Genomic DNA, 24669 nt, shown 5'->3' with positions numbered 1-24669 from the left:
ATGACTAGGTAACTGCCTTCAACTTCTCACTCAAAATAATTTCAAAGAGCTTGTAAAGGAAGAGAGTTTTACCACATGTGCAGGTATTGCTAATAAGGATACTGCTGAAAGTTTCATATGAGTAATCTTGTAATCTATAGGACTGCCTGTCCATGCTTTTAATCTAGACCTGTAAGTATTTCTGACCTGCAAGTGTTTACAGATAGTTTAAGATACTAGTTCTTACTTGTACAAAGTGCTAAGTGGCTTTGAACTTACCTGTTTTAGAAGAATGCCTCTTTGCAATGACAGGTCATGACTAGCAGAATCCCTTAGCTTCATTTGTGCCATCTATTAAAAAAACACTCACAAACTGTGATTTGATGACCCCTTCTTGTGCACAGTATAAGCCTGCTGGAGTACCTTCGCTTTTTGAAGGATGGTAAGCGATCCTTTTGGGCAGGTTTGCAGGGATAATTGTATTCAGCAACTCTTTGCAGTAAATGTGCTCCTGTATGCTTTATCTTTGTACTTTGCATAACTGCTTGTAAATGAGATGTCTGTTGTAGTTGTTTCAATCTTTTCCATCCATGAACAGCAAAGCCACCCAAAGAACCCAAATGATAAGCATCGGAGCAAGAAATGTAAAGAACCTAAGCCAAGGGTGAAAAAATTGAAGTATCATCAATATATTCCACCTGATCAGAAAGGTGAGAAAAATGAGCCACAGATGGACTCCAACTATGCTCGTCTGCTACAACAGCAGCAACTGTTTTTGCAGCTGCAGATCCTGAGCCAACAGCAACAACACTACAATTACCAGACAATTCTACCTGCGCCACTGAAGTATGTGAAGCATTGTTTGTGTCCTTTAAAGAAAAGATATATACATCAGTTATAGACTTTGTGCTTTAGAAGTAAATGTGTTTTGCAAATGTTAAGAGACAGTTGGAACCCAAGAAAACTTAAATGGCGATGTGCATTACTGTAGGTGTTATTTGCCTCATTTAACAAGGTGATGAGGTGGTTTTCTTGTTAAAATAATCCTGAAGTCTGATAAGCCTTTAAGTAGTCCTAGTTATTTTTGTGTGACATGGAAACAGAACCTCCTACCTGTTAGATGCATTTTTTTCTGACCAGATGCGTATTTGAAATGCAAAAGCAAGAAAGTTTTGACACCATTTTCACTCAAATATGACATAGGTAGGCAGAGCAGAATAGAAGCTTACAGATGATGGCTTTTACAAAAGCATGTACTATTGTTGTGGTTTTTATTGCCTTTTTACATCAGTTTCACAGACCACGTTTTTGCAGTTTACAAATAAGAAGAGTAATTCTAAATTAGCTAAAATTTGTATATTGTTTATAGCATCGTCACTAATGCTTATATGAGTTCCTCATCAGTGTTGATCTTTAGCACTTTTAACAGTGGGAAGTATACTTTCTGATGTATAGGTAGAAGCAGTCAGAAAAATAAATCTTCAAAGAGTTGGCAGCACTCTATAGCAGAATGAGAAGCTGACTATCTGCAGTGTTTCATTCTTACCATCTAAGACCAATCTTTTCCTAGAAGTGCTTACAGTGTAACATGCCACACAACCCTAAATTCAAATGACTTTCAACTGTTGGTTTTTTTCTAAATGAGTTTTCAACTGAGTTATTTTTCCTCAGCAAGTAAGGCTAGAAAAGTTAAAGATACCATCTGTGGTTATATTTATGATTACCATGTATCCTAACATTTGGACTAGAGATGTTTCTGCCTGCTTACCCACGCTTCTTATGTTCCATTTACTGACATTTCAGAAACGTTTCTTCATAAATCAGTTGAACGAAATAAAAGCTGACTTATGGTATCTAGTGTAAATGATGGCATTTTTTAATTTTTTTACAATTATTACAAATATTTTGAGATCCTTGTAGGATATTCTTATTGTAAGTACAGCTGACAAAAATGCATCATCTTCAAAGTAAACTGCTTTCACATCGGTCCTTACTATATATGAATGTTGGACATGTATGTAGGGTTGATGCACAGGGTTCAATATTGTGGGGGGGGTTTTATTGATGACAAACAAAAAAGTAACTAGTTGCCCTAACTGATGATTAATTTGTATGAACTGATTCTGCAGTCCATAGTATCCTTCAGGGATGCCATGACAATAATAAAAACTATAAAGCATAAATTAGTATGCTCAACTGAAGAGAAAATTAAATATCAACATACTTCTCTGTGCTGTTATGCTAAAAATATTTAATGGTAATGTTTTGTGTTAAATATCTATTTGTAAAAAAAATTAATTTGTTCATTAACTTGATAGACACTAGATTCAGAATCACAGCTTCTTGATTGAAAACATGTGTTTAGCATTGACATTTTTGTTCCCCGTTTTCTTATCACTTGAAGGCCACTGAATGACAAACAGAGTAACAACGGGAATACACCACTGAATACTTTGAACAACAGTACACCAACATCAGCTGCCAGCTCACCGAGACAGAATAGTAATATTCCTAGCCGGAAACCAGGACCTCTACCGTCAAGCTTGGATGACTTGAAGGTAAAAAATAGGACGGATTTGTCCATTCCTGTGCACCACTATAGGTTGTAACTTGCAAACTGTTACTGTCAAGAGTAAGCTGCGATATTATTTACCAATGAAAATTGTATTTTTTTCTTAATTGTTTAGAATAAGGTTGTCAAAGTTTTCATACACAACTCTTCTAGACTTAAATATTTGTTTTGATTTAGCCTCCTCATGTGGTATGTTCTAGAAATGACATTTCTTTCCCAAAGAATTATAAGAGGAAGAATAATTTCAGACAGATTGTGTAGGTACATAATTTGATACCTTGGGTAAACTATGAGGTGCACTTAATGTGAAGTTTTAGCCCAGGCAGATTTAAACACTGAAACAGTAATTTTCTCTTGACAATTTTAATATATCAATGAAGAGGTTAAGTAGTATAAATTAAAAGATGCCCTAGTAATAACATATTCAGAGAAGTCACTGCTATAAAGCAACACAGAAATAACACTAGTAAAAGAGAATAGAAAATAAGAGATCATACCAGAGTCCCAACACATCTGAAAATGAACACTAAATTTCATAAAAGCTTCTTGAAGTTATAAATATAACTGTGTAAACTCTGTTTAAACTGTAATATGAAAGCATTGCATACGATTTTATTCCTTCAGAAATACATTCACAGGAATTAATACTTTGAGGGACTTAATGAAAATGAATCTGAAGCAGCTTGTGGGGGTTTAGGTTCAGATCCTTTCAACAGCAACTACACCAATGTGCCAAACCTGAGCGGAAGAGCAGGGACATCTAGTGGGCAGTTTATTCATTTCTCCTTTCCTTTACCAAGGTGTTGGGTTTCTGAGGGATGGGAATGAGTATCTCTTTTAGACTTTAAAGGATAAAAAAGAGATTTTGGAAGGTCAGATTCTCAAGACAGTAATGTAATGTCGTCATTTAAAGCCAATCTTTTAATATGAAACAAGTCTATAAAATGCAATTCAAACAATAGTGTTTGAAATAAGCTTTTCAAACTTTAAGTTATTAACTTTTTAAGATATTTAAGTTAATATCTGAATTTGTGCTTAGCAGTAATTAAAGCCGTTCATTTACCCATTTCTGCGTAATTCATTGGTATTCCTGCTAATGTGGTAACAGTAACATAAGCCATACTTGCAGACTTGCTGGTGGTGGTTTTAACAATCAATCATCTAAATCAGTTCTGATTAAGAATTCAGAAATACATTGTTGAAAAACAAAAAAATTGGAATGCACTCTTAAGCAAGTGCCAAGGATACTAGACTGGGGGAGACAGCTAATAATCATTAAGTAGACAGTTATTTAACATAAAATTGCTGTGGTTCTTAGAGATGTTAAATGGATTGCTGTGACTTTTCATCATTTCCAAATCATGAGGACCTGTAATTTAAAATTCTAGACTGGCAAAGTACTGAAATATTACTGAGGTCACTAGCTTTTATTCTTCTGGAGGTGGTTCTAACATACATATAGCCCAAACATTCTACAGTTAGATGTGGTGTATGTAGATCATACACAGAAGCCATTCATTGTGACTGTTCTTACTTAATTGATATTTTGAAGCACAGAATTAATTTACACTCAACACATTTGCACTTCACTTTTTTTCTATCAGATACTGGTTTAATTTTGACTGCTTAAACTTTTTATGTTTGTAAAAGAAAGCCAGGTGGCATATAGCTGTAACTGTTCAGTTGCTAATTAGAGAGAGCAAGCCTTTTGTGTTTGATGGGTCTATTGAACCATCCAACTGACCTGATAAAATTTCTCAGAAATAGATCTGTCTTGATGGTATAACAAAGGGGTTCAGTGTGCTAGCGTTCAGTGCTTTTATCTGCACTGCTGCCATCATCTACAGGTTTGCTTCAGAAGTTTTTAGCCCAGAACTGGAGCTGTACGATCATTCTCCTATTTTGAATATTTATGAAAAATCAGCGTAACTTTGCTACTATTCATTGTACAAAAACTGAACACTACTAAGGTTTTGGCCACTTAAACAGTGAAGGTAAGTAGCAGGTCATGGAACTGTGCCCATGGATCATGCATACTGTCAGAACCCTGAGGTGTAATAACTAGTGAATATGCTGAAAAATCATTTTTCTTATTAAGATGTAATGTGGTAGAATGTATGTAAATAAGTTTTAATATTTTATTTTTTTACTGTCATGCTTTATTTTATTTCAGGTAGCTGAGCTTAAAATGGAGTTGAAATTGAGGGGATTACCAGTGTCTGGAACAAAAACAGATCTTATTGAGCGTCTGAAGCCCTATCAAGATCTTAATAACAATGGGGTCACTACTAGTAGCTCTGTTACAGTAACCACTTCTACTGGGGCCACAGGTAACACTGGGGAAGTGACTGTGGCATTTCCTGTTGCAACACTAAATAAACCAGTGGCTAATACAATATCCAGCTTTCCTCCAGAAAAAACATCTACTGGACCTGGCTGCAAAGTAGTAAATACTGAAAACATTAGCTCTCCTTTGCCTATATCTCCCTCTCCTTCAGAACAATCTACTCTAAGCACAGATGATACTAGTATGGCAGATACTTTCACAGAAATTATGAACATGGTGTCACCATCCCAATTCTTAAGTACTTCACCACTAAGAGCAAATATGAGTGATGATAATCAGAATCGCAGTAATGGAAGCATCTCAACTATGGAGTTTGATGTAGCAGAAAAGGACCGCAAGCTTCAAGAAAAAGAGAAGCAGATTGAAGAGCTCAAAAGGAAACTGGAACAAGAGCAAAAACTTGTGGAAGTACTGAAAATGCAACTTGAGGTTGAAAAGCGGGGACAACAGCAACAGTCTCAGACTTCTGGTAACTCAGCTGCTTTGGAACAGAAGCAATTCAGTGCTGTTGTCAAAGATGAAAATGCTCTAACTGACTGCTCTAGTACAAGTCAATCTGTACCTGTAGCTAGTCATTCTTTAGGACAATCGGTATATAAGAGTGGCCAGAATCCAGTTGCCAAAAAGGCAGTTATTATCAAGCAGGAGATACCTGTGGCCAAAGCTGAACCTCAGAATGCCATTTCTCAATTTTATGTTAATCCACAGAGGCAGCCGCAAACTGCAGTTGTTGCCCAACCTCAAGCTTTATTAACTACCCAAGGAACTGCACAGCTGCTCCTTCCACTATCTATCCAGGGACCGAATTCTACCACTGCAGTGCAGCTACCAGTTGGAAATATAAAGTTGCAGGTAAGGGTGTTTTTTATTCTTCTTCATGTAAACTGCATGGCACAATTTGCATAATTTATTATAAATAGGTAAATTTACTGCTTGTAAGTAACTTAAAAATCAGGCTTAGCCTGTTTCTGCTTTAGGGAAAACAGAAGAAAAACTTAAGAGGCAGTCTCTTTATAACTTCTTCTGGTACTTGCTTTCTTTGCAACTTTTGTTCCCAGATACTCTTTCCTGAAAAGTAATTGTCTTACCGTGTAGTGCCTCCGTGCACAGTTGGTTTTGATTTATATCAGCATATACCACCATTCTGTCAACTCCAAATTGTAATAAGAGAGCTACAAACCCAGTACTTTATTTTGAGGTATACCTGTTTGCAAAACGTGTTAGAACTTCCTTGTGTGGTGATAGCTCATTAGATTTAAAAATGTGAATGCTAGGTTGTAGAACTCCAGCAGAGTTCCAAAAAGAAACCATCATGGTTACACAAATACTATTTTTAGGCTGACTATAGGTAGTATTGGGACATAGCTAGATGAAATCCCCTGCCACTCACATGGTTATTGGGCCAGCAAGTGTTCTTTCAGCTCCAGCATGTACTTGGCTGTGGTGGCATGTTGTGGGCTTGGGCTTTGGTGCTAGCATGTGTGCTATCACATTTAGCAATACTTAACGAGGGCTGTAAAAATCTGATAGGGATGGGCCCCTCAGTCCGCAGTGCAAGAGCTATTCCTGGTAGCTACGCACCCAGACAGATCTTTGTCTAAATTGTTCTAAATTCCTGCTAGAATTCTGTAACAACCTTAAGCAGCTTGTTCTGATACTTCACTTCACTGGTATTGCAGAAAGTTTTCCTACCTACCAGCTAAAATTGTCTTTCCTGAGGCTAGACACGCTTCTTGCCTTTCAGTGGCCATTAAAAACTATCTGCTTAAAACTGTCTGCTTGTGATCTGCTTAAAAACAACCTTTTTCTTGCATCATCAGTTTTGTCTTTCTGGTTGCTCAAACCCAGTTCTTACAGTCCTTTCTTACTGGTTATGCTCTCTCTATCTCTTACTGTTTTCATTGCTCTTCACTGGACCCTCTCCAGTTTGTCTTTCTTTCTTAAACTCCCTTGGCAAAATAAACACCACCTTTTAGCTGGGAACTCACCAGTACCAAAGAGAGTAAAAATTTTGTCTCCTGTATACAGTTGACACTCATCCTTCCCAGAACACATGCTATTGCTATTCTGCATAATCTATGCAATAGATTTTTACATGATGTAATTTACTGTGAGATACAAATAATGCAAATATTTTATCTTCGTCCTTTAGGCTCAGTCACAAGCGGGAATACAGACCCCATCACAAATACCTGCTCCTATTTCTTCTGGCCTGGTCCAGACAGCACCTCAGATGCATACTCCACAATCAAAACAAACCACCATCACGCAGCATGCACTTGGTCAGACCCAACAAATCAGAAAGGTTTGTGGATAGCAATAAGCATTAAGATAAATAGTTGTGTAATCTAATTCTAGGCAGCGCTTTTAGAATCTTTTATGTCATCTGTGTCATATATAAACGATCAAGTCACCTAACATCTCTGTACCATATTTTTCTGTGTGATATAATGGACTTGTAACTCCTTTTCTTTCCAGAATTTTAGTCCGTGCAGGACTTTATTTTTCAGTTGCAAATAAATACACGTAAGGCTAAAGAATTTCTATCTTAATGGTACTCTTATGGCACCACTCCTACTACGTTCTTCCTCATGCTTGGTACACGTGGTGTATCAGATATTCCAGTCGGTTTCTCTTATTTGCCACTGGCTCAAAATGGATGAATCTTGCAGGCAGTTCCTAAGAAAAAGCTTCTACCTATGACTTCAGAGATTTATTCTTTTATAGGAGTTCCTTTTAGTTCTCCTGCTTTCCTTGTTGATTTCATCCTTACTTAAGAAGGCAACTATGGACTCAGATACTGAGCATAGCAATTCCAGTCAGTCAAAACCCCACCACATATACATCTCTTCCTGAGGAATGCAGAGAGTGATTCAGAGAGATACTTCTCTTCCTCTCTACCCAAAACAATCAGCTCTGAAATTTCCCATTCCAAAACAGATGTTCATCAGCACTGGATGCACAGCTGTGAATGCCAATCCAGTCATGTTCATATGGTAACTGATACCAACCCATCGGCAACAGTCATCACAAAAGAAAAGGCTTTCTCCTCCTTTGAGCCTCTTCCAGGCTGACCTCTATTATTAGGAACTCAAGAGATTGGGTTTGGACCTTTATTTCTTCCTTATCAGTGCTATTGACTCTAAGGCTCCTATCACTTAGGACAACAAGGTTTTTCAGCCTGCCCCAAGGAAAGGATAATTCAGAAACAACTGACATTTCAAGATGAAGAGGGTAATTTTTACAGTATTTTATGTAACTGTTACAAAATATCTCATCCTTTGAAGTTTATATTTCAATTTACAAAAGTGCATCATAAAACCCATGTTCTGATGTGATTTGGGGCTTCTATCTGTGCATTGTCCTTGATCTCCTTCTGCTAAGGCTCTTGTTCCAGATAAGAATTTATCATAGAAGATGTATGATTATGCCCTGCCATTCTCTAGACAGCTGGCTAATAAAGGGGAACACAACTAAATGAGCATCATTACTCTTCAGACTGCATGTTCAATCTGTTTAATTTCATGGACACTGAGGTTGTCCTACAGAAGTCAAAACTGACGTATATCCAAAAAGCAGATTTTGTCCAGGTTCTCTGGGATTTGGTGAGGGGCTAATCTTACGCTGTTAATTTGACAGGTCCCATATAGAAATTTTCCAGTCATCCTGAGGCATATACCTGTGCCAGAGACTAGCAGTTTGCTTCCTTTGCTGTCTAGAAGTTCCTTGAAATGATTGCAGGAGATAACCAAGAATTGTACCCTCTGGTCTTTTGCCCTATTCAGATCAGTTGTCATGGAGACCACATAGTTCCCAGCAGACTTTAGTCTGCACCTGGCTATCCTGAGCTGAATGCCTGCCTATCCTAGCTGTTTTTCTCACACATCTACTGCCATCTTTTACATAGGAAGCCAAGCAGCATAATTGCACTGTTTTTTATATCAGAATGTAAAATACTGATGTGATACAATAGATCAGGACAGTCTTCATCCATTCAGCATTAGATCTACCTGTCTATTGTTTGCATTTCATGAGGCTTGGATATTTCAGCAGTCAGATTGAGCTAATGAACTGTGAGTGAGTAATGCTACTTATTAATTTCACACTTTTTAGTGAAGTTGGCCTTCCTAATAGTGATCACCTCCATAAATAGTTGTTTTCCAGAACTGGTTTCCCTTGAATTCATCTAGACTTTCTCAGGTAGCTCAGATTTTTATGCAAACCAGCTGATTATTCCATTTATTTTCTCCTACACACTTGAGGTGTCAACATTCTAGCTACTACATGGCCCTTGTTCTTCAATTCATTCAGTAATAAGAAGACATCTCCACAGCCATTCACCTCAGTGGTAGACAGCTGAAGTACAACAGTTTTCACACAGATGATCCAGGTGGCTAACAAAAACTGTATTAAACCCTCTCACAGCAGACAATCTGGTATTCAGACTGTACTCCACAGAGCTTATCCTAGCTTTTATCTCCATCCCCAATCTGAGATTTGTCACACCTTTGTCATAAAGGTATCTGGGAGCGATACTGAATTTAAAAGAACAGTCTTATGCACTCATACATTCATAGGTCCTCTTCCTCTCCCTTTAACTTAAAAATATGAGAAGAAGGATACTGCTTGGAATCATTTGCAGTGAGTGTATGGACTCTCAGTTGAAGAAATAAAAAGTTTATATACCAGTAACCAAATTCACAGCTGATACCCAAGTTCATCAGTTATATCTTTTGCCTCTCCCTCACTACTCATAGATAGCTGTAGTTAAAAGAAACTAGAATTATATAGCACAAACAAAACCTTTCTGTCTTAAAGCGGGCAGCACAGGACAAGTGTGGATACATATAGTAGTTTGTATCAGGCCAGAAGTAAGTTAATTTTATTGACTGTCCACTAGGTGGGGAAGTCAGGCATACTACATTAAACTGTTCCATACTTTTCTGAATGTATTTTGGAAAAACTATATTACACTTTCCTCACACTTCTGGAAAGTTGCAGGGAAATATTTTTAGTTATCAGTGATGAATGAAAGCATGTCACAGCACAAAGTTTCTTTCATAGAGTAATTGTTCTAGATTTACGAATTATTCCACTGGAGGGAAAACTCAGTACAAATAACATTCCATTAATAGGGAATTTAAGCAAGCAAGTATTTAAAAAAAAGTCTTAAAACTTTATTAATGTCATTTACCCAATGCTATTAATTTTTTAAAAAACCCACAACCTAAGACTGATACATGAATCCTTTACAGGTTTTTCCACCTACCACATCAAATACAGTATTTTCCTATCAGACGGCACCAGTTACAACACCTTCACAATCTTTTATTAATAAAACGTCAAACTCTAACGTTCACACTGGTGGTAATCAGGTCCCCTCTGTGCAGAATGGACCTGCTACTCCTAACAAGGTAAGGTTAGCCCAACAGTGTTCCATAAAGTTCAGCTTTATGTTTTTATTCTTAAATAATATGTGACTATGTACATACTGCAGTTCACTCCAGGAGGAAGAATGTTTTGTAGATTTTAATAATGCATATATGTATGTATGTATGAGAGAGGGAGAAAGAAACTATTATTTTATTCCCCTGATCACCTATGCTACTGTTATTTGTAAATATGTAGATTGGTATGACAAAATAGGATAATCTGTAGAACTTGATACATCTTGAATTCACTAAAACATATTGTTTAGTCATTATTTTGTTATTTCATGCAGCCTGGCTCTCCATCTCAAGCCCAGCCTTACATAGTTCAACAATCCCTCTTCAACAACACAGTATCCAAGACAAAAGATCCTCCTCGTTATGAAGAGGCCATAAAACAGACCCGCAATATTCAGACATCGCACCGTGAGGTAGTTATTTTCTCCTGTTTAGTCTAGTAAAGCCATTTTTTTTCTTTAGAATTATCAAAGCCATTGCTTATTTTAGTTTTTTGTTTGGTGTCAAGATTTTATAACATACTCTGTTAATATTTTCATAATTGTGTTTAACTACAGGATTCTTGTTTCATGATTCTTTTCATTAAAAGTAACAGACATGTAAATGAGTCTTGCAGTATCCACTTGGTGACATATATAATTGGGATAATGCTGCTATTGGTACTTAACAATAACTAGCCTTCAACTGACTTGTTTCAAGGATGTATGATACCCAAGGTTCAGACTTAAAAAAGAAAATACTTTTTCCAAAGTGAGTAAACTTGAGGAGAATGTGTGTGAGTGTGTTTATACACACTTAGGCAAACATATATAAACATGAGCATAGGTGCTTGCTTGAAAAGAGTCTATATTTAGTAAGCTTGATGAATAATCCTACTGAGTGCTTTGTCAGTGTACTATGATAACCTTCGTGTTGGAGGGAACTATGCCAAAAGATAAAACCTTGTGGTGACTTGGTATTGGTTGCTGGTTTTGTGGTGGCAGACACTCAGGCAGAAGCATAGGTATCTAATGCTATTTTATATGTCCTTGGCATGTGTGAGACATCCTGACAGTGAAGGCACAAAGGTGGTCCTATGTGATTCTATCACTACCAGTTAGCAAAGTGCCTCTCCACTGGCGTCTTTCCAGGAGCTAGATCTACTGATGACAAATTACTTCCCATCTCCAGAGTATAACCAATGTCTTAAAACACTGTTTTCATTTTGAGACCATCATAAAAGTCGCCACTTTTCCTAGACTATTTTTGAAAGAATGGGTTTGCAGAGGTTTTGTTACCTTTTGCTTAAGGTTCAGATATTCAGGAGGTGGCTATTTAAAACAAACAGATAAACAGTTGATGAAAGCTCATCCACCCCATTAAAAAAGAAAAGAACATGAATCTACAAATTGAAAAAAAAACCACAAACCCATACCTAACAAAATGCGTCTTACATGATGGCTTTCGCAGGGCATCTCTGAGAGAAAGCAGTTCAGGGTGCAGCCCGCAAAGTCCTGCAGTTATTCCAGATACTTGGCCTGGTACAAAACAGGGTTAGTAATTCTCCTTCTTATCCCTAGTTTTCTGCACCTCTCTTCTGGGTTGCATTCATGAAATCTTTGTCTTGCATTTCAGATTTTTTCCCTATTCCTTTGTACTGAAACTGACCACAGGGATTACAAGTGTGTCTCCAAACTATTTCTCTGTTTTCTAGATTGACAGTTTCACATGAAGAATTTTAGTCTTGATCATAGGTTAGTACTTATGTACTATTGAGAGAAGCTAGGATCAGTCAGCTTAGGAAAAAATACTACATCTTAAAAGAATAACCCTTTTCTCATGCACTACAGATTTCCAGTGTGCACAGTCAGCAGATGGATGATCTTTTTGATATTCTCATCAAGAGCGGAGGTAAGATAATTGGCATCTGTGTGATGTAGTGATTTAAAACCTGATAATAAAAAGTCAGTGCTATAATTAAAGGAATGAAAGGAAAGAATTCTTCCAGGGAGAGGAGGTAGAAGCTATCCAGCCTGAATTAAACTAATATTTCTGAAGGTTTGCAATAATTATTTATTAAAGAAAACATTTACCAAAACACATACAGTCAACCTACTGTAGAACTTCTCTGCTTCTAAATTAGCCCAGGCAGACCTTTGCAATAATCCATACAGCATTCAAACAATTAAAATAACACCTTAGGTTAGCACAGACGTATTTTATCAAAATAGGAAAAGTTGAGCAAGTCCATACAATGTATATTGAAATTATACAAAAAATAGAATAAAGTAAGAGTTAAAGCATGTTGATACTAAAATTTCATTAAATATAACCATGTATTATCAACTCTAAACATCAAAGAAACGTTACTGGAAAAAGTATGTATGAACTACATAGAGACATTAATGAATAACAACTTTCTATGTCAGTTAAAATAAAGGAACTATCAGAAAGGAACTGAAATAACTCAAGTAATATACAAAGTAGCTTTGCAGTAAAAGAAGGAGGCTTTCAGGCATAATTAGGCTTTGTAGGCTAAGAAGCCATTACAATACTGGGAAATGTTCTTGGTGCCAAGCAATTCAATTAACTTAATGTTTTGTACTACTGTCATACAAGGATCTTGATGGCAGTGAATGCCAGGACAGAAGTGACTGATTGCAGGCTATTAGAAGATTTTAGCGATATTCTAAACATTAAGTATTTTTCCTTTTTCAAAGCAAATTGCAGTGTCAGCTGAAGAAAATGGAGTAGACAGTGACAGACATGAGTTAAGTGACCTGTGCACTGAACAACTCAAGCTAAATTAAAAAATGTTTTCAGTGCTTTTATTAAAATATTGCATGGGTAGTTTGAAGAAGTTCTACCTCTGGAACAGAGGATGGAGGAAACATTCGTGTGCTTACTTAAATATTTTGCTTTGAGTGTTACATTACTAAACCTATTGGATCTTAAAGGCAACAACTGCTCCATATTTGCTAAGTTGCAATAAAAAAGCAAATGTTTCCTGATCATCTTTATGAAAAACGAAGTAAAGCATTCGGTGCTCTTGCACTTACATAAGCGAGTTCTACACTGAAAATGTTTAGTTTATTAATGTACTTCAAGAGAGTGAGAGGGTCTGTTTAGTAATGCTTTGCTTTTACTAAGCAATCATTTTAATAGATGCTCTTACAGGTTTTAAGGATGTGGGTTTTGCTTGGAAAACTGTTGCAAAACATATTGTCAGGTGCATTTTTGCTGGCAGAAACATCACCTGTGCTAGAGTATTTATTTGCATATTCTGGTCTGTCTAATCTTATTATTGGACTCCATTAGCATATAAGAATTAACTGGAACTTACTTTGCTTTATTTGCTTTTATGGTTACTGCCACTATCTTATATGGAACTTCTTGACAGAAGAGTAGTTTTAGATTCTAGAATCAGTAATAAATGCATCCTCATCACATCAGCTGATCTCTTGGACTCTACTTCATAAAGGTAGACACAGTGCTAAACAGAGATGGAACTGAAAATTGGTTCAGGTGCTCTTCTCCAAATGAGGAAACATGTTGGTTCCATAATTATTCTAATTAGTCAGAAGAACTATAACCATGAAGGAGGCAAAGCTAACATCTAGAACATTGTTCCTTTTTTCATCAATAGAAATATTCTAACTGGCTGAAGTATTATTGAAGGCAGAACTCTGGAACTTGTTTTACAATACTTTGTTGATGATAGAGTACCTGACATAGTCTAATGTATGTAGTGTTAGTATTATCAGAACAGCAGAATGACTTAGTCCATTGAGTTCACTGTGGATGCATCCCAAAGTGGGCAAGAAAAGGGTGGAAGTTGTAAGCCTGAGGACATATGTCATTATCTTTTCTGAATTCAATAGTGTGGTGGTTTGTTTTTTTTTTATTACAGAGATTTCCCTTCCAATAAAGGAGGAACCATCTCCCATTTCTAAAATGAGACCAGTAACAGCCAACATCACTACAATGCCAGTGAATACAGTGATATCCCGCCCACCACCACAAATCCAAATGGCCCCTCCTCCTGTGTCTTTAGAACCAACAACCAGCTTGTCTATAAGTCTGGAAAACCAACTTGAAGCCCTCTTGGATGGAACTTTACCGTCAGGTAATGAAATTCCTCAACTGACAAGCAGTAATGAGGACAGAGAGTCATTTTCTTTAATTGAAGACCTCCAGAATGATCTGCTTAATCACTCCAGCATTTTAGATCACTCTCATTCACCCATGGAAACATCTGACCCACAGTTTACCACGAATAATTCTTGTCTGTCTCTTGACCTTCCTGATACAAATTTGGACAATATGGAATGGCTAGACATTACAATGCCCAGCTCCTCATCTGGACTCACTCCTCTCAGTTCTACTGCCCCCAGCGTGTTTTCCACTGACTTTCTAGATCCACAAGATCTACAGTTGCACTGGGATTAAGCTGTAGCCAATGAGAACACGACCTGCAAGTCTCTTCACAGCAGAGGTCCATTATTGTATCATTCTGATTGCAGTTAAGATAAATTAAGACAGTAATGTTTGGAAGAACAAATGCTTGAAGCTAATTCCTTATTGATTTTCAAGTTTACAACAGTGAATTACTTTATGCTCCTATCAGTAATGCAGATTAGGGCCCTCTGAAAGCTGTATTTCACAAGTCAGGAAAGGATGATTGTAGTTACTGATTAGAAGTACCCCAAGGTAAACACATCACAAATATTTAAGAAAGAAGTTATGTCTCTGACTTTGTAATGCTTAAATGAGCAACACAACATGGCTAAACTTAGAGAAGAAAAAGTGAGATTTCAACTGTCTGTATTGACACAGCGAGCAAATGTTTGGGGGAGGGTGAGGTATCACTGCACTTCATTGTTCCTGTGGATAGCCTGAGCCAGGTTCCAAATGAATTGTGAGAGCAAAGGCAAGTAGAAGCACTGGCTGGTTCAGTGAAATTTCATGTATCTAGTCTCTTAATTTGTTCAAGTTGTTTTTATATTTTGGTTTTGTGGTTTTTAAAACTCTTCCCCCATTCTTTAATCATGAGGGAAGAATTTAACTGCATCCAAAGGGATATTAAGTGTAACTGCAAGAAATCCACCGTAGCTACGCCAGGTAATATTGAGAACACTGAATTTTCTATAGCAATGCTCTGCATTTAATAGCTAGGTTTTAATGTGTATATCAGACAGTTATTTGTATACTCTTTTAACTTTGTATAGCTTATTTTTGTGAACAGAAGGGAACAGTGGTCTTCAAGATTACTATAGTGGAAATAATAAATATCCTAATTTACTCTGTGTTTGAGGATATTTGTTACAGATCATTGAATCCAGTATCTCAGCATATTACAACAGTTTGAGGAAGTAGAAAAGTTTAATTAATGCTGTTCTGCACTACGATCCTGCAAGCATCTATGCAAGAATAGTCCCAATGCCCTCAATAAAAGATGTTTGTAGGATCAGACCAAGTTGCAGGGGACAGTACTGACAGGACAACCATCATTTCTTAATGAATACTTTATCTGTTGAACAGCTTTGTCTACCACTACATAACATCAGGGAAGCTAAACAGAGAAGCTGATCAGTGAGAATCCTAAATAGCAGTATCAGGATGTACTGGTTTGTGATAAGAAGGCTATGTCATATCTGAAACAGATAATAGCAAAAATTAAGCTCTTACCTCAAAGCACAGCACATGAAAATATTATTTTTTTTTTTAAAGCCCTTAGTTGTTTTTTTCATAGTCTATTATGGTAGCAGTTGGAAAAACAAACAAAAAAATGCAAATAGAGGTAAAATACTTTTAAGTTCTACGGTTGTCTCTCAGGTAGTAGGTGTTAAATGTTGCCATAGATGATGTAAGCTGATCATCAAACTTAAAATTGGAATTATTTCCTATTAGGGAATTCCTAAATTAAGATAAAAAGAAACAGTCCCCAATTTCCTGAACAATGGAAGCTTGATACATTTTCTAGTCTGAAAAACTGATCTCATTGCAGAATTTCTTCCTCACCACCAGCCTTCAAAAATAAAGTTTTGTAGGAGCTAATGAAAAAATGCCCTGAAGCTTTTGATTACTTCTTAGACTAATGATATATATCAAAGAATATCAAAGAAATAATGAAAACAGAAAGTAGCTGTTAACTATTTAGCAACCTGTATCACATTTAAAAAAACAGAAAAACACCACAATCATGTTAACATCAAACAAAATACTTTTGTCAGAAAATGTTGTGGAATTAACTGCAAATGCAGTATGGTTTACTAGTAATGGCTTCAGATAAAATAGTGGATTACATCACTGATTCAAGGTTTAAACTGGCATCATATGTTTGCATCGTATCAGTTACCAGCAATTTAAATCATTGTATTTCTTCAATAGTTTTACAGGCCAGGATTTACTTTAAGATTAAAGTACAGAAAAACAATCTATGGAGATTTTTCACAACAAAAGATGAAGTTGAAAGACCTATTTCGTTATTCCTTCTTGCTGTGCCTACAGTACTTGAGTACAATATTGCACATGGACTGTCTGCCTTAAATTTTGATGGTATAGGAATCTTCAATAACACTGAACAAATACATTCAACTTTTTGCATTCCTTTTCATCATATTATCTTGGGAGCTAATACTCTGAGATACTAAGTGCCCTCAGCTGTTACGAGAATAAGAATTAAGGACTCTTGGTCTGATAGGAACAACTTTGAATGAAATTTAGTGTTCTGCAGTACTGTCAATTTATTATGTGTGATACACCAGACATCAAACCACATATGTGTGGTTAGAGTTACCCCTTCCTGACCCTGCCTTCTGATTAAGTATGAGGCAAGTAAATTAATTTTTAGAGGACAAAGTAACCTAGAGCAACTGTACTGTCATTTTTTATGTGCATGTAAATAGAGCTTTAAACTGGCAAAGTCATCTTGCTACAAAACTATCCTTATTGACAGTGTAGAATGTTAACTAATCCATAGGAATCTATGTGCAGAAATAAACCCAAACAGTTGAGATGTGTTGTTATCAGTACAGTATAGCTTTCTACTCTAAAAGTCCATTCGGAAAAAAAAAAAACTATTAAAAAAATTATGGGATCATTTTAGGTTTTGAAGTACAAATATTCTAGCGTAGGGAACGTGTGATTACTTTTTTGTACATTTCAGAATTGTGTATTAATGGTTTGCTTTAGACTTTGTTCTGAAATGTGATATATTTGCCATAGTTATATATGCCTGTTATGGCAGAAATAGATTTTACTTAGACTTCTGTGTGTGCATGTTTTACAGGACAGTTTTTGTAACACAAATACAATACATCTTAAATTTAATCATGACTGTGCAGTTTGACTGTACAGAACTGAAGATTTCTCATTAAGAGAAGAGTTGCAAAGGAATGTACTGGCACTAAATCTGCCATTTAATGCCTGCAATATACTAACAGAACACTTCCCATCAAATGTGGTGTTAGTAGATCCTTCAAAGTAATTAGGAATACCATTTTATCAGTGTGAAAATCGAAAGTTGGTGTTTACACTTATAGACGCAGAGCTCAGACATACATTTTACAAGGCTAATGTTAATCAAGAGGAGTCACATCATGCTTTTAATACAGAAATGGTATTTGTTATGCACTTTTAGTGCCATTCAGCATTAGTTAAGGCAAGTAAGTTTACAGGCAAAATGTTGTTTAACATTATAAATAGTTAAGAAATCATTGTCATAAATTTAGCAATTCTCTCTGAGAATAAAATTAATTTATGGCAGTTGATCTCTACAGAGATTTAGAGTCTAATCCAGCAGTGTGGGCTTTCAGAATCAGACCTTCAAAAAGCTGAGGCCACAGCTTTTAGAAATCATCACTACTTAATACTGCAATTTCTTTCCAAGGTATTTCTAAATTCACCACCAGGAGTTATGTTCAAGGAAGCAGGTGATCAAAATGGAAGTTTCAATATTCAGCTTTTATGTTATGTAATCTCAAACATTCAGATGCCTGAAAAGTGTAGGCACCACAATTGGAAACCAAGCACAAGCTGCTGAACTGTTTTCAAGACAGAGAAAATGCAATCATAGAATACATTTAACTGGAAGGGCATTATGTAATCAAACACACTAAAGCTCACCGATGTAAACAGTTATTATTTGGATGGCATCTTCTGTGTATTATAAACTTAAAGCAAATTCTATTAAAACTGGAAAAAAAATTTCTTCCACTTATCTCTAGTAAATGTGCTGTTGAAACTATACTGTGGTCTATTAAATTGCCTTTTGATAACTTCTAGACGATACTAGAGATGGGGTTTTATGTGGGATATGTGGAATGGAGTTGCACATAGTATACATACATGGCCAATAAAGAGCATTCATTAAAATCTGAAGTAATCTCAAGTATTCCTTTTATACCAGTTTGCTAGGAACAAAGTGCAAAAAAGAGACACCTACATCATTCTGTAGTGTCTAATACTGAATATAAAGACTTTTTAAGTTAAAAGTGCATACATGTATTTGTAGAAATCTAGCCAAAAAAGCCATTCTAGCTATGAGAGCAAATTCTCAATAAAAAGCAGGGAATGGTTAATAACTATATAATCATGCTATTTTTATAAAAAACACAGCTCAGATATTCAAAAGACAGCCTAAAATAAATTATAATAATATAAAAAATTAAATAGGAACCAAAGCATTGCCATTTATTTTGCCAAAGGAGGCACTTCATATTTTGAAGCATAGGAAATTAAATCCCCAAAAGTATTATCCATACTTTTTTAAAATCAAGGATGTAGATATTTTCAAAGCTGTTTTTGATGTTTAACAGTACAGATTTGTTTTTGTTGTTTGAGAAATTTGTATTAAGTAATAGCACAGGCTTTTTTCCAGATAGGATTTTTCTTCACAGTACTGCTTGCAGTAGAAATAACGCTAACCCTAGTAGGTGTTTCTCTTCTTATTTTCATAGTCATAATTACGTCTTAGCATCTCATTTTGTGAAAAGAAGAAGATAGACATCTGTCTTTAGGGCCCTCTTCATTTAAGCACTACTTTACTAAATGCAAATTATGGCAATCAGGGCGTCAGTTTATGTATTGCCTTTCTATAAGAAACCATGATGCCTTTGTATTTGCTGTTTGCACCCCTAAAATCAATTCCATATGTTTGAATGCCATATGTTTTGCACATTGTACTGTATATATGTAATGCATACTGTATTTTTATATGTGTACTACATTTATCAAATATTTTGTACATAGTGGCAATATTGTAGCTACTGAGGAAATGTTTGATATTTCAGCATTTTTGCTAAGTGTCTCAAATAAAAAAGGAAAACTGTGTTCATTTGTCCATGCTTACTACTTAAAAGTGGAAAATACCATTAATAATAATCAACAAAAATTCTGACTCTTATGAGTCAGAAACATTTGGCCTATGATCTAAGTACCTTTCTCAAAAAAAAGGAGTAAGAATGAAACCTGCGCTTAGACAAAGTCCAAAGGAATGATGGTTTGTCTTCAAAATCAGAGCCAAAATCTGTAAGAATAGAGATTTCCTGAACTCTAAAAGTTTAGGTTTGGACTTCCCCGCCCCCCCCCCCCAGCAATACTATTATATTAATTCCTTTCCTGTTTTTTATTCTTTTCTCAATAAAAGGTAGGGTAAGAACCCTGACTTTTCAGTACTTTTGTCCTTTTTAAAAAAAAAAAAATCCTAACGTATGCACAAGTGTAACTATCTTACATAACACACAAGTAAAATATATGTGACACTCTTCAAAATATTTTAAATGAAGTGGCTTCATAAAAATTAAAACAATTGTAATCAATGAGCTTTTTATATAACTCATAAGCCATACAGTCCTTATTTTGTCATTTGTCACCGAATTTTCATGATGTGCAGTTGCTGGGGTTCACCCCCCACCACTCATCTCTTAACTAGTTCATTGAAAAATGACTGTTTCTTTGGCTCAGCCCAATCTTAAAAACCAAAGCTTCCAAGAATACCTATCCTGCCATAGTACTTTTTAGAAGGTATGAACAACTTGGGAGTGCTTTTCCTATGCTACCCAGAGAGTAACCATGTGTTAATTGCACAAACCTAAACAGCTCTGACAGTGTACCTGCAAAGATGTACTAAGTAATTTTGGACATTCCCTGTTCTTTTTCACAAGAGCAAAACGCCTTATTTAAAAAGTCTTCTAAAGTCCAGCACAGAAGAGGACTTTAAAGTTACATAATGCATGCACTGACCACATGTGACTGCGCAGGGGTACTAAAGAGCTCACTGAACAAGCACTAGTTTAAATCCATCCCCATCAAAGAAGAAAAATTGATCAAAACTTGAGATGCTGTGGTAAGACTTGGGAAAATATAGTATTCTAGTATGTATTTTTGTTAACCACAGAGAGTCATGTTTGTAGCAAAATTCTCTAAGGATAATCTCTTGGATTAGTCCACACCACTAGCTTGTGGAGAGAACAACCTGCATGTATAAAAGCAACAGCAAGGGAGATGGGGGGGCTCTAATATTGTTATGACTTACAGTGCCAGGGTAAAAAAGGAAGAGGGAAAAACCTAGTTTCTTCCTCACTCCAAGTGAGATTTTTTTCAGGGAGGGAAAAAGGGCAACTTAAAATACAGCATAAACGAGGCATTCCAGAAAGGCGTGTGTTCCTATTGTGAACCTCTCATGTCACTGACCTGGAGCAAACTGGTGGAAGGGTTCCACTGAGCTGCTCAGATCAGGCCACATAGATAGATCTCTTGGAAAGCTGTGCCTGTGTGATCAGGCAAGCTCCTGATTATTCCCCAGATAGTTTAACCTCATTTGTGAGTCAAATGCAACATTTTGTTCACTTATGCAAATGAACCTTTAAGGCTTCTCAGAGTGAAGTCAAAAACTATTAAACTACCATTGCAGATTGCTGGGTGTATTTCACCTTGCAATACAGACTTCTGTTCCTAATTGAGTTACATTGTCACAATACAGAAATAATCCCCAAGTGAGTTTATATGCGCATTCTTATCAACTACAGAATACTGCAATTCTTCTTTATACTTTACAGCACTAGTCTTGAATTTAACAAGAAAGGAAATAGTGTTTGTATCATATTTTTCTGAATAGGAGCTACCTGTTCACAATAAAAAATAATTTGTAAAAAAACCAAGTACAAAGAATAAGGCTATTCTGTGAGAGATTAACGGATATTTCAGAACTATAATATGGCAAAGAAAGGATTAGAAAATTATTTCTGATGTAGAAAAGATTGCACCTACTTTTATTCATGACACTTCTAAATTCTTCCAAGGTTTTCAAGATGTTGCGGATTGTGGGATTGCGTATTTGCATTTGGTATTCTGCTCAGCTTGTGTTCCAGAACACCTCTATGCATTTCTTCAGGAGAATGAGCTATAAGCTGTTCAATATGCACAAGCTTCTTTTCATGATGAAGCTGCTTCATTTAAATATTTACTATTATACCTCCTCTTGTGGAGGCAGTCCCCATACTAGATCACCCACCGCTTCCTTATTAAAGTCTGTTCTACACTGATGACATCAGAACTTGGCCAAATGTTACAAAACCTATAAAATTGAACAAATTGAAACTTACTAATATGCCCTGTAAATTGAATAAAATACCTTTTCTTTATGAAATTTAACCATTCTAAAAGTTTGTAGGCTATATATGCCACAAACTTACTTTCAGATAGCACACACCAAACATAAATATTGCAAAACAATCGCAGCACTTTTTGACTATGCATTTGTGCATTACAGAATTTATATTTAGAATATATCAGAGATAAAGCACTTGTTTTGGTGCCAACTGGCAATTTGGCGGGTTTATTGTTTTACAAAGACCAAGAAATACAAACACATAACCCTCCCCCCAAACTGTATTCATGTTAGTATTATGATGTAAACACCAAGACAAGAAGGACTGATGAAGCTTGAGATTATGCTGAATGAACTTCTTATGCAAGCTAAACCCTCGTTTTCAATAAAACCTGAATATATTAAACCATGTTCTATAAATGGCTATCATTACATTTCTCTTTACTCTGTACAATATTAAATGATACATACTCTCGCCTATTAGCTTGTTGTTACACAAATGTTGCTAGAGTGATATATTTCTTAGAATATTTGTACTGTCTCAAGTCAGAGATGTTTCTTTGATAGCAAAGAAGTCACACAGACTTCCCCACACCCCATACTATAGTCCACAACCCCACCGAGACCTTCCTAAAAGAGAATCAAAGTAACAAATTAGAGCATCTGAGACACAATAGCTGTTTCTTTTTTCCTTTAAATGTTTATCCATAAATTTATAGAGTAACTTTAAGAAATATTTCCCTTCACATAAAATATTACCTGAAGATGAGTCTCCAGTCTTCTCTGCAGAACAAGGACTGCAGGGCCACTCTACCGTAACACTGCATCAGACAAGCTGTTGATTAAAATAGTAAACAGAAACATTCCTTCACAAAGCTAGGACAAGGTCTAAGCTCAAGTAATTGATAACTGAGAAGCAGTCCAGCTGCTGCACAGCAAGTCTTTATAAACTCAGTTACAGAGTTGCACAAATTCTGCATAAATATGAGTGTTCCCTTGTATCTCCTCAAAAGAGTCGGGGAGATTTGTAGAAAGGCCTAGTTTTGTACATTAAACCAGACATCAAAGCCCTCTCCTAAAGCAGCACCTCCATCTCGTAAGAGTGAGCCTTAGGGAAGGAAGAAAAAAACCTGGTGATTATTTTCTCCTTCCAACAAAATCTCTGACAACTTTTCAGCATTGGAGTCTTCTAAAGACTTTCCTTTAGGAAAGTCACATAGTGTTTTAAAAAAGATTTTGTCAGAAGAGAACACTGCATAAGGAGGATTCACCATAAAGAATAAGGGCTTTCACATGGAGCTCCAACAAGGGTTAACAACCAGCATAAAAGACGCTTCCAAACAAAAGTATCCAGACATCAAGACACCACAGGCAATTACACATTTTAAAATCAAATTTATATTTTTAGTTATAAAATGTATTGTTTTGATAAATCAGCCCACCATTAAACAGCACTTTGTTAAGACAGATACAGTAACATTTTTTCCAGACACATTGAGAAAGTTAAGCTTAGAGAGTAGGCAACTTTTTTAAAACCCAATCAAGTATTTCCTCTTAATCTATTCAGAAGACCTTTACAATTTCAAACTGAACTTTCAGTCTCTCCATACAGTTAAGGAAGAACTTTAGCATTAGAAGTTGATTTACCATTAAATACTATTTCTGATGCCAACCGAATACATTTATTAAAAATGTAGTGCATTTGAAGAGATACAACTCATACAAATTCTACACATAATTCAAATAGTCCCCTCTGCTTCCTCCCAGCACAAAATTACTTCTCAGCTTATAAAGATACAAAAACATGAATAAAACAAACACAGACATGAACTGCACAGGAACTGTGATGACAAGTTACAATTAGCAAGTATGGCACATAAAAGAGCATATTTTGTAATAAGCTAGTGGGCCAGAAATGGAAGGACATCAGTCAAGCATGATTTATTAAAATCTAGCTCCTTCCTACTGCCAGCTTGGTAATACTAAGAGTAACTCTTCTTCAGTCAGCTAAGATAACTGGCCCTCTGAGGTCACTTCTTACCATAAAATTTACGGGTGTGAGAGTTGAGTTAGGCAGTTTCCACTCCTATGCATCATCACACTTTTGAAGTGCTGCAGTGACCACAACGATCAAGACAAAAGCAGAATACAACAGTACTATTCTGGCTTCCCAGCTTTCCATAGTCCAGATGAGGGCATGTCCTTTGAAGCTAGCAATGAACACGACTTGCTGCATCCAGCAAGTGTTCAGGTCGCCAGGCCATCAGCTATGCCCATAAGGGCTGGAAAACCAGAACGGATCACCTTTGGGACAGCTATGCCAGGGTTAGTAGCAAACACACTTAACATAGGCTGACTATCCAGTAAGGTAATTTAGATCAGACACCTTTCACTGCAGGTGAACCTAATTCGAATTGCTCTGCTGAAACACAGGCAGGCATGCATGCATAGAGTTATCACAGAGAAGCTGACAAATGGCAACTTTTAAAGAACTTAAATTTGTTCGTACAGTCAAGCCAACAGGCATGAGTTTTCCTGATGACAGTTCAAAGAACATCCCAAAAGGATATAGATATATTAATTTTTTAACACACCTGCATTACAGCACCACCAAATTAGTAACTCTGATCTCAACCTTTACAAAGGTACCTCTGTTAACATGTTTACATGCTTCTTCCATCAAAAGAAAAAAAAAAAAAAGAGAGAGACTGATGATAGCTGGGATCAGTACCAC

General features: G+C 36.2%; 1 protein-coding gene and 1 long non-coding RNA gene across 4 annotated transcripts in view; one reads left to right on the top strand and one right to left on the bottom strand.

Moving 5' to 3' along the window:
* MRTFB (myocardin related transcription factor B) overlaps positions 1–19657 on the top strand; it is an 85150-nt gene extending 65493 nt beyond the window's left edge. For both annotated transcript variants that reach the window (XM_069809972.1, XM_009927633.2), the window contains 8 exons: positions 578–825; positions 2384–2537; positions 4725–5750; positions 7051–7203; positions 10154–10312; positions 10621–10758; positions 12175–12235; positions 14235–19657. In XM_069809972.1, the coding sequence (XP_069666073.1) occupies positions 578–825; positions 2384–2537; positions 4725–5750; positions 7051–7203; positions 10154–10312; positions 10621–10758; positions 12175–12235; positions 14235–14773 (2478 nt within the window). In that variant the 3' untranslated portion in view covers positions 14774–19657. The remainder of the gene's footprint in view (positions 1–577; positions 826–2383; positions 2538–4724; positions 5751–7050; positions 7204–10153; positions 10313–10620; positions 10759–12174; positions 12236–14234) is intronic.
* Positions 1–24669, bottom strand: part of LOC138690526 (uncharacterized) — an 85496-nt gene that overhangs the window by 60000 nt on the left and 827 nt on the right. For both annotated transcript variants that reach the window (XR_011329299.1, XR_011329300.1), the window contains exon 2: positions 22695–22770. This is a non-coding gene — a long non-coding RNA (uncharacterized lncRNA). The remainder of the gene's footprint in view (positions 1–22694; positions 22771–24669) is intronic.

Source organism: Haliaeetus albicilla, chromosome 22 (assembly GCF_947461875.1).
Source record: "Haliaeetus albicilla chromosome 22, bHalAlb1.1, whole genome shotgun sequence".
NCBI lineage: Eukaryota > Metazoa > Chordata > Aves > Accipitriformes > Accipitridae > Haliaeetus > Haliaeetus albicilla.
Note: the sequence above shows the minus strand (reverse complement) of the source record. Positions and strands in the feature narration are given on the sequence as shown.